At 34.7% G+C, this 21,573-nt stretch overlaps 1 protein-coding gene across 5 annotated transcripts in view; it reads right to left on the reverse strand.

The window, feature by feature from the left end:
• Osbpl8 (oxysterol binding protein-like 8) overlaps window positions 1-21,573 on the reverse strand; it is a 151,981-nt gene that overhangs the window by 33,335 nt on the left and 97,073 nt on the right. For all 5 annotated transcript variants that reach the window (XM_005374345.2, XM_005374344.2, XM_013517742.1 and 2 more), the window contains 5 exons: window positions 15,037-15,107; window positions 11,528-11,605; window positions 9,488-9,589; window positions 7,507-7,710; window positions 933-1,017 (listed from right to left, as the gene is read on the reverse strand). In XM_005374345.2, the coding sequence (XP_005374402.1) occupies window positions 933-1,017; window positions 7,507-7,710; window positions 9,488-9,589; window positions 11,528-11,605; window positions 15,037-15,107 (540 nt within the window). The remainder of the gene's footprint in view (window positions 1-932; window positions 1,018-7,506; window positions 7,711-9,487; window positions 9,590-11,527; window positions 11,606-15,036; window positions 15,108-21,573) is intronic.

The raw sequence follows: 21,573 nt of genomic DNA on the forward strand, positions 1-21,573 counted from the left end.
AGAATAGTTAATGATTTTTCAATAGGTCACTCATGTATAGCTCTATTTATTTTCTTTAGAAGCCACTTTGAAGATACCAAAGTATAGTACAACAACTATTGATAATCTCCTACCTCTTTTGTCTCTAACTCACTATTATTTGTCTATTTGTTTTCCTGAGAAACTATTTTGTAGATAGCAATATGTAAAACAATAACTATTGATAATTTCCTACCATTTTGTCTGTAATTTGGTAAGTCCCCCCTATTATTATGTTATCCTTCTTTTACTCTTTAAAAAAAAAATTTTTTTTTATACTGAAAACCCATGATTACATTTTAATAAAAAAAACTTTGGTGAAAGTCTACTTTGGGAAGTTATAAGATTCTCAATATCCAGTTAATCTAAACTATAAAATGTAAAAGAAATCTATGATCAGTTAGTAAGGTTTAAAGTTACCTTGCTTTCTCATAAGTAAATTTGTTTTCTCATACTTGCTTCATGAATATCAAATTATTAAGTGTGGAATAAAATAATTTATACATTTAGTACCTTCATAAGTAAAATAAGACCAAAACAGTGCATATCTATCTTACATTAACATTTAAGGATAAAATCTAAATAGAATAAAATATATCCCTAAAATGTTAACATTTACTGAGTTACCATAAAGAACACTAGTACATCAAAAAGTGTAATTTGTCAATGCAAGAGAAAGAAGACACTCTACAGTATTAACACACTGCTCACTTAGACAATGCCTTCTTCCTACCAGATTTCTGTTTGTCTACCAAGTTGATAGCATATTTAGTGTTCTAAGCAATTTATAATTACAATGTTTCTACTACAAGTATAATACATAAATTTCTTCCAAGGATAACACAAATTGGTACATAAAATAAACTCTTAAAAAATGACACAAAAAAATCCAGTCCATCAAAAAGTGTAGTTACCATCTGATTCTGAAGTAGCCCGAATGATCAAATAACTGCTAGGTAAGGGCTGAGTTATAGATCCAACTGCTTCACCTTTTGGACCCTTAATAACAAAACAAATAGTATAGAGTAAACATTATGACATCTTAACTTTATATTGCCTACTTTATCTGTAATAATGTACATCACGCATGAATTATAATTTTAATTTTAAAGCAAGTAAGTTTTAATTTCATCTTTCTTGAGAATGCAAGTGTTAAGGGAAATTTTTTTTCCCAACAAATATATTTATCATCATTTAAGTATTCTTTACATATTGCTCAAATATTAAAGAGAACCTAGAATTTACCACACAATACACTCTATTTTAATTTTTTAATCTAATTTTTATTGGTACATGTTTGTAGTACGCAGTGGTTATACTCACTGAGGTGGGCTGAATAACACATCGTAATTTTTTCTTTTTCCCCTCTCCTTTCTTCTCCACCCCTTCAGCTTTGGATCCCTTTCCCATTTGCAAAAGATCTATCTCCCTGTTTTCTATTACTCATCCTTAATTTTGCTCTTTAAATTATTTATACTTCAGTCTCTCACATAAGAGAAGCCATGCGATACTCACATGCAGAAGACCATGTCTATCACTAAGTACTAAAATAAAATTAAAAAGGATCAAAGGCTCAAATATTAAAACAGAAAATCAGACTTCTGAGAAAATGGCAGAGTGGTAAATAATAAAAACTCAGCCTCTCCAAGATTCAGAATCCAGAGGTGGGAAAACAGTAACTTGGGGAAGACAAAAAGAAAAGTAGATCCCTGGGGGCCAGAATGACAGGAACATTAAAACCTACACGAAATGAAAGAGACAGAACGCAGTGCGGAGAAGGGAAGGGACAGTCTTCACCTTCTCTCCAGGTCCCAGCTCTTGGGGAAGGCAAATCAAATCTGCAGAGACAAAGAGAAAGCCAGGGACTCCAGAGGGCTGCAGGGAGAAACGCAGCAGCAGAATGGACTGGTGGGTGCTGCGAGCTTCAGGGAGAGCTCGGGACTGTTTCAGGGCTTTCAGTGTTCCATTCCCAAAGGGCATGGGTGAGACCTGCTGAGGGGGTCTGAGTTAAAGGACACAGGCCCACCCACAGCCAGAGGCCCAAAGACAGATGGAAGAGCTCTGAATTTGAAAAATACATGGCCCCTCACCCTAATTGCTGCTAGTGCCTGCACCCAGCATGGATCTGGGGTCTGATTTCCTGCTTTATCTACCAGTGTGAAGAGGAGCATGTCTTGGCATGGACCCTGCCTCAAAACTGTAGGTCCTGAAAGAAAACCACTCATTTGAAATAATGCAATCACAGGAAGAAATCAATAGCTCTCAGTAGTAACTCTCAGTGTGAATGGTCTCAATTTCTCAATCAAAAGACACAGACTGGCAGAATGGATAAAGAAACAAAATCAAGTGACATGCAGTATACAAGAAACACATTTAAGCTGGTCAGGGTGGCATGTGCCTATAATCCCAACATGCAGGAGGCTGAGGCAAGAGGGTCATTGTGAGTTTGAGGCTAGCCTTGGCTACAAAATCAGTTCAAGGCCAGCCTAAACTACACCAAAACTCTGTCTCAAAAAATAAAAAAAGAAACACATTCAATTCAAAGAGAAATTCATAGGTTACGAATTAAAAGCAGGAAAACAATATTCCATCTAATAGGAACCCAGAAAAAAGCAGGCATAGCTATCTTAATCTCAGACCAAGTGATTTTCAAGCCAAAACTGATCAAAAGAGACAAAGGAGCTCACTATATATCGGTTAAGGTAACAATTCAGCAGGAAGAGATAACAATTATAGACATATACACACCAAATACTGGCACACCCAACTTTATAAATCAAACACAAACAGACATGAAAAATCACACAAACACTAAGACAACTTTAATGGGGGACCTCAATATCCCACTGTCACAAATGGACAGATAAACTAGACCAACCAGATCAATAAGAAATATCAGAGCTGGACCAAACCTTCAAACAAATGGATTTAAGAGGTAGCTACAGTGTGATCCGTCTAACAATAACAGAATGAATACACATCCTTCTCAGCAGCACATGGGACTTTCTCCAAAACATAGCCCATAAAGCAAGCTTTAATAAATGCAAAAGAATCAAAATTATCTCAAACATATTATCAGATCGTAGTGCAATGAGCCTAGCAATCAACAGCAAAAGAAACCACAGGAACTATGAAAAACATGGAAATTAAACAATACTCTTTTTAATAATCAATGGCCACAAATGAAATTAAGGAAGAAACTAGACAGTTTCTACAATGAAATGATAATGCCCGTACAACCTACTGGATACAATGAAAGCAGCCCTAAGAGAAACGTGCAGAGGTCAATTACCCAGTAGATAAACAGAGTGAGCTCAAATAAATAGCCTAATGTTTCACCTCAAGGTCCTAGAAAAACAAGAACAATACAAATCCAAAGTTAGTACAAGGAAGTAAAGTATAAAGATTACAGAAGAAATTAATGACACTATATATAATGCTCACTATATATCGGTTAAGGTAACAATTCTGCAGGAAGAGATAACAATTATAGACATAAAAAAATACAAAGAAAAAAATGAATCAAAGAGTTGTTTTTTTTTTTTTTTGTACCTGGAATTGAACTCAGGACCTTGCGCTTGCCAGGAAGGCACTTATGCCACTGAGCTACATCCCTGGCACAAAGAGTTTGTTCTTTGAGAGAAAAAAAATACAAACTGTTAGCCAATCTTACCAAAATATGGAAAGAAAAGAGCTAAATCCATGCAATTAGAAATGACAATGGTGGTATCACAACAGATTCTGCTGAAATCCAGAAGATTACTGGTAACTTTGAGAACCTGTACGCTAATAAAATGGAAAATCAAGAAGAAATGAATAAATTCCTAGATATATATGAACTACCAAAGCTGAACTAAGAAGGTACAAAAATCCTGAAAAATCCAGTATCAGTAAATGAAACAGGAAGTAATAAAACTACCAATGAAGAAAACCCCAGGTCCTAACAGATTTCCTAACAAATTCAAGAAGAACTTTAAAGAACATCTAATGCAAATCTTCCTCAAATTCTTTAATAAAATTGAAAAAGAAGCCACACTCCCCTGAAGTCAATCCTGGAACAAAGCATTATTCAAACAAAAAAAGAGAACTATAGGCCAATCTCTTTAGTGAACACATGCAAAAATGCTTAGTAAGATACTGGCAAACAGAATGCATTAAATCATCAAAAGGATCACATATAATGACTAAGTAGGATTCATTCTTGAGATGCAAGGACAGTTCAAAATACATAAATCAGTAAGTATAACACACTACATAAACAGAAGTAAATACAAAAATCACATGATGGTCTCAATAGATGGAGAAAAAGCATTTGACAAAATCCAACACCAACTCATGATAAAAAGTGAAGCGAACAGGTTTAGAAGATCTCTATCTCAACCTGGTAAAACTGACACACCAAACACCAACATCATACTAACTGGAGAAGAGCTGAAAGATTTCCCTCTAAAATAAAAAACAAGATAAGGATGTCCACATTCACCACTCCTGTTCAATACAGTTCTCAAAACAATGGTCAGAGCAATGGGACAAGAGAAAGAAGTAAAAGGATAGGAAAAAGTTAAATTATCATTATTTGCAGACATTATCCTATACATAGAAGATCCTGAAAACTACACCAAAACTGATATTGATGCAATACAATTGATAACCAAAATTCAGTAGTGTACCAGGATACAAGTAATACTCAAAAATCAAGTGTCCCTATACACCAATAATATAACTTACAGAGAAAGAAATTAGGGAAACAATATCTTTCACAATAGCATCAAGAAAAATGAAGTATTTAGGAATTAACCTAACCAAGGAAATGAAATACCTCTACAATGAAAATTATAGTACATTGAAGGAAGAACACAGAGGACATCATCAGAAAATGGGAAGGATCTTCTGTTCTTGTATAAGCTGTATCAACATAGTCACAATGGCCGTATTTCCAAAACTGTTATGCAGATTTAATGTAATCCCAGTGAAAATACTACTAACATTCTTCATAGAACTAAAAGAATGCAATCTTAAAATTCCTATTAGTATCAGAAGAGACCTCAAATAGCAAAAGCAATTTTGGGCAACAAGTGCAGAGCAGGGGACATCACAATCCTAGACTTTAAGTTATACTACAAAGCTACAGTCATAAAAACAGCATGGTATTAGCAAAAACAAAAACCCAAAAGAAACCAAAACAGAACTGTGGATCAATGGAACAGAAAAGAGGATGCAGAAACAACTCCAGGCAAACTCAGCTGTCTTATGTTTGACAAAGGGGTGGAATGCTTTTGCTGGAATAAAGACAGACTCTTTAACAAATAGCGCTGCAAAAACTGGTTATACACATATAGAAGACTGAACATATCTTTCATCATGCACCAAATTAAATCAAAATGGATCAAAGATCTAAACATCAGAACAGAAGCAATTGGCTGGAAAAGTAAGCAAAACTCTTTAAGATATAGGCATAGGCAAAGGCTTTCTAAACGGAACCTTGGTTGCATAAGAATACCAAAAATCAACAAATGGGGTCGTAGCAAATTAAGAAGTTTCTGTACAGCAAAGGAAAACACCAAAGGAGTAAAAAGACAACCTATAAATTTTATATTGCCAGCTACTCCTCAGACAAAAGAGTACTATCAGGAATATACAAAGACCTTAAAAAATTTAAACTCTCTAAAATTAAATACCTAATCAAAAATGACATGAATAGATACTTCTCAGATGAAAAAGTACAAATGGCCAATAAATATATGAAAAAATGTTCAACCTCTCTAGCCATTTGAGAAATACAAATGAAAACAACACTGAGACTCCAACTTTCTCTAAAAAGAATGGCTATCATCAAAAAATCAAACAGCCAGGTGTGGTGGCACATGCCTGTAATCCTAGGACTTGGAGCCAGGGCTACATAGTAAGTTCAGTGCCAGCCTAAACTACATGGCGAGACCCTGTCTCAAAGCAAAAAAAAAATTCAGAAATCAAACAATAACAAATGCTGGAAAGGCTGCAGGGAAAAAGAAATGCTTCACTTCTTCATTGTTGGTGGGAGTGTAAACTGTTACAACCACTATGGAAATCAGTATGGAGATTCCTCAAAAAACTAAAAGTAGAAATTCCATTTGTTCCCCTTTCTAGGTATCTTCCCAAAGAGGACATAGTATTAATGTGACACATGCATACCCATGTCCATAGCTGCACAATTCATGATAGTGACAAATTATTTTTAGAAAGGGGGGTGAAGGGGAAAAGAAAAAAGTATTGAGATTTGTTGCGTGTATATACCATACCAACCAACTCCCCAGAATAAATGCAATCACTATGTACCAATAAAAATTAAAAAGTAAGAGAAAATCTGCTAGAAAACAGGAAAACTCAATTGTAACAGAATTTTCATCCCACCAGTGAATTAGGGACAAAATAGTGAATTTACTGACTCATGATGTTATTTCTTATGGAATTGAGGTTCCGTTCAGAAAGTCTTTTCCTACACCTATGTCTTTAAGTTTTACCTATTTTATCTTCCAGCAGATCAAGTGTTTCTGTTTTATATTTAGATCTTTGATCTATTTTGATTTTACTTTACTACATGGTGATATGTTTGGGTCTAGATTCAATCTTCTGCATGTGGAAAGCCAGTTTTCCCAGCACCATTTGTTAAAGAGCCTGTCTTTTCTCTAGTGCATGTTTTTGGGGTCTCTGTCAAAGATCAGACAGCTCAATGTGCCTGGGGTTGTGTCTGTACCTTCTATTCTGTTTCACTGGTCCATGTGTCTGGGTTTGTGCCAGTAGATAATTTTCCATAAAGGAGGAGTTCAAACTCTTTATTCAAGGACAGTTAACTTTCCTAGAAACTGAAGCAACAGTCACTTAGTAAAAACTGAAATTATATTTATTGATTTGGCTAGTATACACTGCATTTCTACTGTGTGCACAATTTCCTGCCAGTCAATCACATGCAGCATTTCTATTTTCCTTATATTTCTGCTCCTATAGCTCGGGAGTAACCACAATAATACTTTTTCATTATAAAAATCTTAAGAACTCCATCCAGAAAGAAAGCTGTCTCTGTTAAAAGTAGAGCTGCTTTTGCTTCTAGGCTTCCCATTACACATTCGTATCAATGCAAGAGACACCAGAAAGATAAATGGTAGCATCTGTTTTAGAGGATCTTACCATTCTAATGAAGAGAAAAACAGTGAACGTTACACAATGTTATAAAGAAGAGTTAGTAATTACAAACGGAAATAATAGCACAAATTGAATCCCCAAGGAAAAAAGAGATAATAAATAGTGTAAATCTGAAAAATATTTTCTAGAAAAACTGTGTTAGATTACAAAGGCAAATAAAGCCTTTTGATGCAATGTGGGTACAGACAGAAAGGGAAAAACTTTGTAAAACAGAAAGGAATCTAAGCCTCGCAAAGGACAGAAGAGATTTGATTGATTTATCTCAGTTCTACTCACGGCTATCTTTTACCTCAACAGGTGGTTACATACCTTCACTGCCCAAATAGACTGCTCCAAAGGGTGGAAAAGTTTGAAACAAAAGCCATCCTTTTTTGATGGACGCTCAATGATTTCACAGGCATTCAGCAGAACAGTTCCAACCCACTGACCATTCTTTTGGGTTTTATAGATCAGTAATACCCCAGGTTTCAGCACGCACCACAACTTGGTCCAGCTCTTTAGAGTACCACGAATCTAAAGAAAGGTAAGTTTATTTAAAAAATAAATATTTGTTTTTCTCTTTCTGGTCCACAGGACATAAACTGAATAATGGCAAGTAGAAGGTTTTAATGTAAAGGCTCTATAACATACATATTTTAGATTAAATAGATACTTTTTCAAAAAGTCACTACATGGCAAGCACTGCAAACAGACGTGAAAGTGATAAGGCTTCTGCTTCTAAGGAACTTAAATTTTAGTGGAAGACAAAGTTAGCAGCTTCAAAATGATGTACTAAGTAGAATAGTTTTCCTAATTTCCCTGACCAGGGCAGGGCCCATTAAAATTTCTGGTATTGAAAGTCTTCTTTTTTTTTTTTCCTCCAGTTTTTTAGTATTTTATTTTAAATAGAAAAAAGTAAAAGTAACAATAAAACAGTTTCAAACACAGGCTAGTAGGACAGTAACAATAATTAATACATTGTATATTGTTATATTCATAGTAGTTGTTCAGAGTACAAGAGATAGGCATGAAATATTGTCCAAAAAATATTAGCACAAATCTTTCTTTTCAATGAACTAAGAGAAACTAGCTGTATAACTATTTTAACTATCGTGTGTGTGTGTATGTGTGTGTGTGTATTTTTTTAAAGGAAAATCTTTTTGGAGCATTTATTGTAACTGTAATTTTATTTGTGTAAGCAAATTCTTATTATTTGAAATTATAGAAAGGGCAGAAATTATTCTGCCCTTTCTGCCTTTTCACCTTACCACCACATTGATAGTGCTGAAAAACTGCTGGCGGACACCAGGCAGTGGATATTTGGTGAATGATAAGAAGAACCTCCTCTCAGCTCCCAAAAGTGCTTTCCTTAAATTATTCTTGGTAGGCACATAAAGTGTGCTATATAAATTTCTTTTCTCATTTATCAATCTCTCTCTCTCTCTCTCTCTCTCTGGTTATATGAGACAGGGTCTTGCTCTGTAGTCCAGGCTGGCCTCGAACTTGCGGCGATCCTCTTGACTCAGCCTCCCGAGTGCTGGCAGTATAAGTGTGCACCATCATGCCCAGTTATATGAATTTCTTGGAGGGTCTCAATATGCAGTCCAGGCTGGTCTTACACTTATGATCTTCGTGGCCAGTTACACTAATCTCTCATAAAAAATTCCTTATCCTAAGGTTTAGTTTAATGCACTCCTAAGTAGCAAGTAGCACCAAAATAAACTGGAAATTGTTTCCAGCACAAGTTTGAAGGTGACTCTAGAATTTTTTGAATTGTGAGGCCAACTATCATCAGACTCCCATTTTAACAAGAAAATTTCTGCGTCAGATCTTACGAGGGTTATTTGGTTAGAGGTTTCACCAACTCTTGAGTAAAGTGGAAAGTCCTCAGGGCAGTGGCGATTTTTAGGTGAATACCAGGTAGTAAAGCCTTCTGGGGTCAGAGTCTTACGAGTTCATTCTTAAAGTTAGAATCAGCTGGAAAGATTCCTATGAGTTATCCTCCAGATGAGGATGAGAAAGATTAGAGTGACTAGGATGAGAAAAAAGGAAGTAAAAATAAAAATAACCAGAGGCTGAAAGAATCAGCTAAGGAAACACCAATATATGTGTTTGGTAATTACTGCCTTTAAATGATAACTTAAATCAGAACATAAGATCCTCTGGGATACAATGAATAGTTTCCTTCCCAGTGAAAAACAGTCATCTTAGGAGTTATTTTTACTTTGTGGGCTTTAGCTACATTCTGAGCTCTTGTATTCCTGTAGGTAAACATCCAGCAGTCAGAATTCAAACTTCAGCACACACTGACCTTCAGCCAGTCGGCCATAACAATAACAGAAGGGTCTGTGATTGTACTGAGCAGCTCCTTTGTGGCTCTTTTCTTTTCTTCTCGGTAATTTTTCTTTTGCACCTATTTCATATAAATAAAAAAATTAAAAACAATAAAAATAAGCAATTTCTTTCAACTTTTTAGGTCTATACAATGTAGAATATAAGATTCTCCATGTTTTTAGAATGCTAGCATCTTCGAATTAAAAGCTATAATATACTTGATTTATTGCTGGGAGGAGCTTTTGGCAACTTGGGTTAAAATGCAGTTTTCCTCATTACTAGTCTGGTTCTCTGTATCTCTTTTAAATTATACAATAATACATGAATATAAACTCATGGTAAAAATTTTAAATAAAAGCTAAACACTGCTTTTATTATACCCCTTCTTACTACAACTACCAGAACTGGCACTGTCAATCTTCTGGAAAACACTGCCTTTTAAGACTCTGTACACGATCTGCAGAAATACTTAGCTTTGTGTTTTTAACACACAAAAAGTTCTCCCACTCAATACTTTTTGGAGAATTTCCATAATTACTTTATTCATATAATCCCTCCTATACTCGGAATTGAACCCAGGGCCTTCATAATGACGTCTGTCTTCAGCCCCTTTTACTTTTTGTTTTGAGACAGTCTCTCACTTAGGTGCTAGCTTGCCCGTGGTGGGCTCAAACTTGCGATCCTTGGCTCAGCCTCCCCAAGTGTTGGGGTTACAGGTGTGCACCACCACCCTCAGTTTACCCTATTCTTTTAACTGCTCCATAGGCTTCTCAGTATTAAAATAATGAGAAAGCTAATACTGGGAACAGTATCTGTTCTAAGGGTTTAAGCTGTATTACCATTACCTCACTTAATCATCACAGTAACCCTTTGAAGTAGAATTAGTATGAACCTTATTTTATAGATGAGAAAAGTCAGGTGGATAATGTAACACGCCCAGTTCACACAGCTAGATAGTTGTGGAATCAAGTTCAAATGGGAGCTCACTGGCTCCCAAAGCTATGCTCTTACCTACTAGGTTAAATTCTATCATTTTTCTTAATGAATTCCCTTACGGATAGAAATCTACTTTGCTACCAGTATTGGCCTATTATAAACAATGGTACAATTGTTTGCAAATGCAGGTCTGGTTCTCTTTCCCGATTCTAACATGTAAGACGTAAATAAAAAAGCATGACAATGCAATGAATTCATTCAATAAATAATTTTACCTCATGTATGCTATTTCTGAGTAATTTTAGAAAGCAGCAGTGGATTAATGCAGTCTTACTAATACTTAATTGTTTTTGGAGGTAAGAGTAAAGACAAACTATCAGTGATTACATTTTTAAGTAACTGTAATACAAACATACTCCACAAAAAGTTGCATTTCATGGAGACTAAATATAGAATAATATTTTAATAATTTTATATCCAAAAACTAGACTTTTGATTTTAAAAAATATGCATGTCTAAATTAACAGATTGAATGACACTGCAAATGCAAACACACACAGGACCAGGCATGAACACAAATGGGTTAAAGAGACTAGGCAGTGACCAGCTAAAAGCCTGTGATCCTTAACCCCAGGTGCTGTTGCCATTCAGGGAGGCAGGTCCAATAACACATATTTCCTCAGAGAAGTTGGAAATTTGGACTTTTAATTGTTGGCTCAAATTTTTAAAGCATTATGCACTTCAAACAAAATACGCACCAAATTCAGCCTATGATCTAGCAGTGAGCAAAATGTAATTTAAGTAGGTACCAGAGATTTTCATCAAGTGTTCTACAGTGATATGTCCACTCAGCTCTGGCATAACTCTGAGATTCCATGTCCATAGCCCCCTGTTTGGCAACTGAAGCCTGAAACAGACCCTCTGGACAGTCATCAAGCAGTCTTATCAGACAGCCTTAGTGCACCATATAAATATTAACACTTTCTATGTGTGCCTGTCCGTAGTTCTTATCAGCCTACTTTTAAAACAATAAGCAAAGCACAATGCAAGATATTTTCCAGAAATAACTATGGAAACTAACCTTAAGAGATTCTTTTTTTGTGAGCTTACTTGAAGTTGAACAGTCTTTTTCGGAACCATTATAAAGTTTAGATTCAGACTGAAATCACATAGAAATGAACAGAAAATAAATAATAATTAAAGCCTTCACTTACTCCATACATGTCATATAAAATCTTATGTTAATTTCTCACATTCTTGTCATTTAGTACTATGATTTAAGCAAATGCAGATTTTTTAAAACTGGTTTTTCCTATAGAGTATTTGTATTAAAAACAAATCCATGTTGAACTCATAAATATTCAAAAAACCAATCTGCAACGTGAAGTTAAATAAGATCATTCCTAAAGTATTATATTCTACTTTTTCAGAGTATTTCTAAGAACATATACAATCATTTAGTTAATTCTCAGGACAAAAACAGCCAAAGCAGTGTTCTTTTTAAGTTAAAATATTCTAAGTAAAAAACCAAATCATGTAATTTTTAACAAGTCGATATATACACTGTCCAAATGGTTTGCCTCCCTCACTAGGAAGAAACATAATCTTCAGAGACTAATATTAAACCACTCTAATATTAAATTGTGAAGCGTCAAGTCACAATATTCATTGGATCCCTTCCTTCCTACTTATCCAATGTACCTAAATTATTAAGAATGTCTTTCTTGCTTTCAGACTGTCAGTTTATATTTCCTATTTTTATTTAATTGTTATGGTACAGATCTAAAATATTCCCTCAAAGTCTCATGTCTTTGGATCACTAGTGGATTCATCCATTGATACATTCAGTAGATAAATGTGCTGTTAGGAGGTGGGACTAAGCTGAAGCAGGGTCACTGGGGGTGTGACTTGGAAGGATGTATTCTTGTCCCTGGATCCTCCTGTTTTTGCTTTCTGGCAGTCATCAGGTGAGCAGCTATTCTCCACCTGAACCTTCTACCACCTTGCTGTTTCTGCCTTAGAGCTGAATGACCATGGTCTGAACCCAGTGGAAACTATGAACCTTTCCTCCTTTAAGTTGTAGAAGTCAGGTATTTTGTTCCAGCAACAGGAAATACATTGATCTTCATAAGGACCTTGAAAAAATGGGCACAACAAGTAGTTTTATCACCATTTTTTTTTCCCTTTCCCGTACCACGAATCGAACTCATGACCTTGCGCTTGCCAGGCGGGCACTCTGCCGCTGAGCTAAATCCCCAGCCCTATATCACCATTTTATAAGTAATACAAGGGATGCTTGGGGAGATTTTCCAAATTCATAATCATTAACAGCAGTGACTAGATCCTGAGTATCCTAATCTAGACTTCACAATATTTTACCAGGGTAAAAGAGCACAAAGCTAAAAGCTGTTTCTGTCAATCTCAGAACAAAATTAAACATATTCCTTCAATGTCCTGTAATTTAAAATTTTTACCTAACACTAGATATAGGAGAGGGCACTTTAAAAGCTCTTAGCAATATTACCAGTACCTAGAAATTATAAACAACTAAATCAAAATAATGACTTTCAGATATAGGATGGCCAGAATTGCATGTCACTAGAGATGATCAGAGATAAAAAGCTTTTCAGTATAACTCCCTCATTCAATTATCAGACCCATGAAGCGGATATCATGTTTACTCATCAATAATACCCAGTGTATCACCTGAAGAAGAAGAACTCAATGAAACTAATATGATCTAGTAATAAAATGAAAATAAAACTGGCATTTGTGGCTACTTTCTTTCATATCTGCTAAAAATGTTTCTTCTATTTGGTACAAGATACCAGCTTATGGTGTTAGTATTAACAGACTATGTTGAAAAAGAACTGCAAAAACCCCTGAATACAGAAAGGAGGAGACTAACTTTGTTAAACTTCACTAAAGTTACTGATTTAAGTACTAGTTCCCATAATTATGTTGTACACTGTGATACTAAACCAGTATCACAAAATTCTTCCAGTTTAACAGGTCTCTGTCTTCTCTTTGGCCCTGGGAACCCAAAGTGGTCATGACTAGTGTCACAGGGCAACTTTAAAATTATCATGAAATTCTCTTTCCCACAATTTAATAGAAAATGTATACTGTGATGTGCTTATACACTATTAAATGAAAAATACTAACAATATTAGCTTAAAAGTTAATGAGTTTGTTACTACAAATCCCAGGAATCTCTGCTACATGTTCTAGTTTTGACAAAACAATGAACCAGTGAAAAAGCTATTTTGTTTATACATTGCTACATCAGTTTCCTGAATCAGCATACTTTTAACAGACCAAAAATTAAAACCATAAACCATTTTTATTAGAAATATATTAGGAAATAACCTTCCCTTCATAAACTAACCACTGCTGACTTAATGGCCACAAAACTTTATATTCAATAAATCTGCATGCTTTTTCTCTTTGTCTATCTGTCTTTTGTTATAAGGGTATTAGCCACAAATTCTGCAATGGGTAGGAAAATTAATCTCTTCTCCCCTAAACAATCAAGGCATTTCTTTTGTACATTATATATATGTACAGTGTATTATTAAACTTCCATCCTTAATACACATAAGATAGATGAACTTTTGTGTATGGAATACTTGAAAGTTAAGTGTGAATAACATTTCCATAAAATCATACATGAAATACTGTGCAATCTTCTTAGCCACTCCTAAAAACAAACACAGGAAGTGGTAGGAGAAAATTCTATTCCTCAAAGGAGCAGAAAATATAATGGCTTCAGAAATAGGTTTTCTTTGTCTTTTAAGTTTATTCCAAAATACAAAAGCTATTCTTGTTGCTTCTAAATCTGACTAGAATTAAACCAAAAGTTAAATCCTGTGACAAATTTTAGAAAATTCAGTGAAGTACATACTCATAGGAAATTGCTACATCATTGTAGTGCTTAACTTAGAGTACATTCTCTTAAAGAAATAATTCTCAACATATCTAAAAATAGGTAAAAGTACTGTAGTTTGAGAAAGACTGATTTAAAAAATTAGGTCTTTTTTTTTTAAAATTTTAATTGTAGGCTATTACCACAAATATCTTTGTCCTTTAACTGGTAAAATACATGTTTTGATTGTCAAAGGAAATGAACTCAAACTTAAGGACTTTTTCTTTTTTTAAAAAGACATGAGCCTTAGAATATCTCTGAATGGAATCCTCAGACTCCAGTTTGAGAAGTACTACTGTAGAAAACACATCAGAAACAGTATTTCTCTGGAGAAAACACTAGTTACCAACTGACTATGTTTCTGAGTAACCAACAGTGCTTAGATCAGTTCCAGTAGAACTTCACTCTTTCATACGTACTACATGGTTTACACATACCAACTTAAGAAACAGCTCATCAAAGCTAGATAGGATTTCAGTTCCCTCATTTTTTTTTTTTTTTTTTTTTTTTTTTGGTTTTTCTCCGGTACCAGGAACTGAACTCACGACCTTGCGCTTGCCAGGCAGGCGCTTTTGCCGCTGAGCTAAATCCCCAGCCCCTCCCTCATTTCTTAAACACTAGAAAAAATATCATCATCATAGATTTGAGAACAACAATATGCTTACCTTGCTCTTTGACATAGAAAGTGAAGATTCATCTCTATTTTGAGAAATATCTTCCCTCCCCCTTTCAAAACCTTTGAAAAAAATTGTCAGTATTACTATTTTTGAATATACAGTTATTAATGTTAACATCATATATATATATACACACACCCACACCCACATATATATCTTTTCCTTTTTTGAGACAGTGCCTTGCCATATAGCAGACTAGCTTCAAACTTATGATCCCCCGGTTTTAGCCCTCCAATTACTGGGTTTACAGGTATGTGCTGCACCATACAGAATATACCTGATGTATATTAGTGCAGAAGTCTAGACTGTACATACCGTTTTACACAATGATAATTTATAGCTCTCTAAAGAGTCATCTTAGCCTGGGCATGGTGGTACACGCCTGTAATCCCAGCACTTGGGAGGCTGAGGCAGGAGGATCATTGCAAGTTCAGGAGCAGCCTAGGGTACAAAGCGAGCTCAAGGTCAGCCTAAACTGCACAGCGAGACCCTGTCTCAAAAAGACAAAAATAAATAAATAAAAATAAAATTAAAATAAAGTCATCTCTAGTACACTTCTTTAGAATTAAATACAGCTTAGGGAGACAATGAAGTCCTTCCTCAAACCCATCAAAATTAAGCTAAATAGCCCTTTTGTGTGCTCCTAGAACTTTGTATGAGATCAACCCTCACTCAACTTTTATTCTAGTGAGACAGTTTCTAAAAAGAGTACTGACACACCCAACCAAATATACTTTCACACCACTGTCAAAATGGAAAATAGTCTAGAATAGGTGCTTTCAAAAGATAGGAGAAATAAACCTGAAGTAAGAGATTGCAGAAATAAACCTGCAGTAGTACATGCCTGTAACCCCAGCTATTGGGAGGTTCAAAGAGGAGAATACTTGAACCCTGAAGTTTTGAGGTCAACCTGGGCAACAGGGTGAGGACTTATCCCTATGCTGCCCACTACCCTCAAAGAGACAGAAAAAACTGACATGAAAACGCCTAGCACAGTACTTGACACACAGCTGACCCTTATTATCCCTGTCTAACAATGACAGTAACAATTTGCTGAACAAATTCCAAAAGGCTGAACATAAAATACATGAGTGCAGTGGGATAAGAACACATACAGTTTTGCATTCATGTAACATACTGAGAAAGTGCTATGTTAACAAATCATAACAGTTCAGTTAGATGAATTTAATAAAATATGTGTGTCACATATTATTGGAACAATACATATTTTAATGTGGTTCTTTCTACTTTTGAGAGGTAATACTAACTATATAATTATTTGTTCTGGGCCCAATAAAAATCTGTATTAAAAATATAACTATAATTATACTACCACTGCCTGAAGCACTTCAAAATTATTTCTACTGTACCAATGACAAATGCCTCTTATTCTGCTTTTGGTTTATAATAACTAAAACAAATCTATTTTCTTAAGTCAGACATTGTACTGAATTACTTTTCTAATATGAAAAAGAAGAAAAAAGATCTCAATCCTAGCAGTACGGTGATAAAAACTTCATAAATGCAACGTGGAATTTTAAGTGAAAACTTACAGGAATTTGGAGCTTCAGTGTAAAATAAACCAAAAAGTTATGTAATTCAATTTTAAAAACTGTATTTATTCAAAGCAATAAATGTAAGAATTCTTTTTTTGCTTTTCTGTGTGTGTGTGTGTGTGAGACAGGGTTTCACTATGCAGTTCAGGCTAGCTTCAACTCACTTTGTAGCCTAGGCTGGCTTCGAACTTGCAGCAATCCTCCTGTCCCAGGTTCAAGAGAACAAAGATTTTCTAAAAGTATAGATTATAAATAGAAAAGTCTCTTCTCTTAGTCTCTACTTTAATTCTCTATTCAATTTCTCTAGTGTCCTGATTTAAGCTGAATCAAAATTAATCCATATATCAGGAAAGAAAAATGTCTTGTTTACTGTGTCTGTATTCACATTATTTTAAAATACTACAGTAGGCTGGGTGTGGTGGTGCAAGCCTGTAATCGCAGCACTCAGGAGGGCTGAGGCAGGAAGATGCGCAGTGATTTCAAGGCCAACCTGAATTACACAGTGAGACCCTGTCTCAAAAAACAAAAACAAAGAAACAAAAACGAATAAAATACTATAGTACGCCATACTATATACTAAATACTATAGTAAATAAAAACAAAGCTGTAAGTCAGACTAGACTTTTTAAATGCAGGTACGTCTTATAAGAAGTGTCAAATGTTGAAAAAGGGCACTCATAAATCTGGATTTTATATTACCTGTCAAATCCAAATGAATCCCATTTAAGGTCTCTATACCTCAAACTTGTACATTAATGACTGTGTTAAAAGCTAGTCCCAATGACTTGCAAATTATTTAAATTATGGTCAGGTAAACCAAATGCTTTCCCAAATGTACATACAGGTGGTCAAATGCCTTAAATTTCAAAGAAGGTTACAATTATATGATCAGTGTGAAACGCAAAGAACACAGAACATATAAAAATAGCGAGAATATCCTAAAGCGAAAGTATCATCATACTGTACATAAAATTTCAAGAGAAATTCCAAGGAAGCAAAGCAAAAACTGCCACACTAGGGACTCTGTTGTAAGACCAGACAAAACTACTTTTCCTAAAAATGTGCAAAATAATCTCATCTGAAAAAGTCTGATGTGAATGTACATTTATTAGAAGCCAAAATACTTCTTGGCTCTTTACTCAGTTTCCATCGTGGATGAGAATTCAGCGTCACTTTAAAATTCTTTCTTTATTAAAATAGTGATTTAGGGCTGGGGATGTGGCTCAGTAGTAGGGTTCCTGCCCTGCACACACAAGGCCTGGGTTCGGTCCCCAGCGCCATAAATAAATAAATAATTGTTATTTAAAGACAAAATCATGAAGTCTAGAATACATTATTGACCGTATTAGTAATGAACAATAATTTTTATTTTTCCCCCACCAAATGTGCTTGTAGTGATTTGGGGTGCTAAAATCTTTTTACAACGATCCTCCCCATTCCTACAAGTGAGATAGAATCCATATTCTTATCAAGAGAAATAAAACTAGGGGACTAATACCATTCTATTACAGATGAGAACAAGAAATACGTGGAACTGTATTCATTGCTAGTGGACCTTTAAAGTAGCACAATCACCTTGCAAAACTATTTGACAGTATCTACTAACATTATGAGTGTGTCTGTTCATTAAAAGAAAGGTGGAAGATTCACAGCAGCTTTATTCCTAGTAGTGGAAAGCTGTAACTGATTCAAATCACTATTAACAGAATATATGAACACGTTATAATACGGTCCTGCGATGGAATGTTACACAACAATGAAAAAGAACAAAACAACAGATATATTAAATAAAAGAAGTCATCTATCCCTATTTAAAAAAAAGAGAAGAAGGTATCATATAATTCCATTTATAAACCTGTTCTGTGAGGTCAGACTGAAAAGTAATTTACCTTTGCTACAGGAGGCATTAATGGGTAGGGGCATGAGGGGAACTTTTGAAGATCTAGGAAGTGATTATAAATGTCTATATGTAACTAATAACATCAAAAGTTGCAATTTAACCATTTTTTATTTATTTAGCTAGCCTTTTTTGAGAGAGGGTTTCACTATGCATTTCAGACTGGCCTTGAACTCACGTGGTAGCCCAGACTGGCCTTGAACTTGCGCTAAACCTCCTGTCTCAGCCTCCTGAGTGCAGGGGTTACAGGCATGTGCCACCACATCACACAAATTTAACCATATTTAAGTTACACATCAGTGAAAAGATAAAAACATATATACATTTCCCTAGTTTTTCAGTTTATTAGACATAGCCTGCTTTGCCATCCTTTCCTACTTATATTCCTTAAGCTTATTCTATAGCTGGTTACTTCTAATTTATTTGTCAACAATGATGATAATGAGAAGCCATACCGTAATATTAATGAAAACAACAACAAAACAACCAATACCTATTTGTGGGAACCCTCATGAGGAAAAGGTAACATGACAGATTTCACCTTACATGTTTTAATAATCTTTACCATAAGATCACACATGGAAATATTAATCATATTTATATAGCTGAAAAAAAAAACCCTGCAGCACACAGAAACTAAGTTGACTAATACAAGAAGTGATATAGCAGAACTGACTGAAACTTTTCTCCAACACCATGACGTAGCTCAAGATGCAAAGCCACGTATCAGGGAGGCCTTGCTTTGACTGTGTGGGCGCAGTTACTGCTCCATGCTCGGAGACATACTTCACACATGTCTATACCACAGTAATGACTGCAGTATGCTGCAATTATTTCATGTTCATTCTCCACACTTGATTGTGACAAAAGAAAGGTGTGACTTTACTTATATTTTAAAAACTGCATAAATTGGTAACAAATTACAATGGACTCCATTTTTACTTCCAAAGATTTTTTAAAATATGAAATACAGTTTACGTTTAGAAGACTGAAAAAATCATAAATGAATAACAAATACAAGACATACTTATGTAACTATAACACGAATGAAAAAATTTGAAAATTGCTTACTGTCCTAAGTGCAGTTCTTGATCACAACCCACTCTCTTCAAAAGAAGTTGTCTTGACTGTTGCTAGCACAGAACTACTTAGTAACTTATCACAGCAGTTGTCCCATTCATTTTCACTGCTGATTAGAATCCCAGTGTGTGACTATACCACTACGTAGCCATCCTATTAGTGATAGACACCTCGGTGGTTGCTAGTTTTTCCCTACTATGACCAACAGTATTGTGAGTATTCCTTGAAATACATCATGGTACACAAAACCATGAGTTTCTGTTAAAGAGAAATAGTAATGCTTTTCAGAAATGCTAACCATCAAAGCAAAAAAAGACTTTTCTAGTTAAGAGTTTAACAAAAAAATTACATTGAACTTGGTTTAATAAAAAAAGTCTGCCTTATCTTTTTGTTCTAATCTTCTCATTTTGGAAGTAGTCACATATTCACAATAATTATAACTCCTACCTCATATGACCAGGGTCAAGTTCTTTTATTTTCCAAAGACTATCAATTTCTCTTCTATAAATAAATTTTATATTTGATAATCTCTTATTATCATAGGGCTTACTTTCTCCTAATGCATCAGAGTGTTGTTCCTCAATAAATTAGCACTCTGCTCTTAACATAACCGAGGCATTAACAGAGTAGAAGTACTATCCACGTTGACAAGGTATAACTTTTCTATACACTTCAGTATGAAACTTGGTTGATTAATGTTTTAAATATAATAAAGCAAATTATGTTACTTTAGTCTTGTTAAAATGAAATTATATATATGTGTATATATATACACAAATGCAGATATAATAGGTATCTATATGTTAAATGTAGAATTGCTACATTTAGTTTAACCATACTAAACAATCAAGAACCAAGAAACTACAGAACAAAAATCTCTAAGAAATTAAAATTTACTAAAAAGTACCTATGCATCTAAGTTTACAGTTTGTCTACAGGTAATTTATTTCCTCAAAGTGTATTTATTTTTATTTTCAGGTACTATTCTAAAGACTAGTACAATGAGCGCATCTAGAAATAACAGCTCACATAAAGACAACAGATAACCAGACATGAGGTAAACAAATATGCTGCATCATGGCTTCATTACAAATACTTGGGCATGGACACCACTGCTGTAGCACAAGTTATACTGAGAGGGGGGAGGGAGAGACGGGGAGAGATTCTAAGGAAAACTAAAATGTAAAGTGTTACTTTTAATGTAAATACGTAGCAAAAAGCCACTTCTTTGAGGTACTTAATTTCATCCTACTATTTAGGTAATACAGTAGATATTTTAAAAAGCTTTTTATCATACATAGTTGTATTACAGAGAGTATGGAATTATTCCTCTGAATATGATTTTTCCCTATTTCAGCAATTAGGAAACAAAGCAAACCATTTACTCTTTTACAGCAAACCTATCACAATGACCTCAAATGTGTTCTTTGACCATTTAAACTGAAAACATTGCCTTCAATTACCCAGTTCAGCAAACACCAAACTTTTAAGAAGTGAAGTTTACTTTTTATCAAGGTCACATGATTATACTAAGCAGATCTGTGGCATGAAGGTCAGCAATGAGCATGTGCTAGCAAGTGGTTTAAAAATACAATCAAGGGGACAGAGATAAATACAGAAATGGGACAAGTCTCATTGTAAAAACAAAGACATTGTAGCCACATTTGAAAATGTCAGTGAGTTGTATTTTCAAAGCTACTTCTGAACAAAGATGCCTTTGGAGAACATGAGAAAGGAACCTGATAGTAACCACACTATGCTAGAAGACTCAGTACAGATTATGAATGCTATTTAAAGCTTAAACTGCTTAGGCACAGTGCAGAACTATGGTTTCTAATTCCTTTGGAAAACACTTAGAAAAGAAATGATATAAATAAATTATAATAATTTATCTACTTCTCAGATGAATACCCTATACAGATGCTTCACTATCTCAGAAGAACGGACATGCTACCTACCAACATGAATACCCACAAAAAGCCAAGAATAAAG

This window comes from Chinchilla lanigera, unplaced genomic scaffold (genome assembly GCF_000276665.1).
Source record: "Chinchilla lanigera isolate Chin_1 unplaced genomic scaffold, ChiLan1.0 scaffold00004, whole genome shotgun sequence".
In the NCBI taxonomy this organism is placed as follows: domain Eukaryota; kingdom Metazoa; phylum Chordata; class Mammalia; order Rodentia; family Chinchillidae; genus Chinchilla; species Chinchilla lanigera.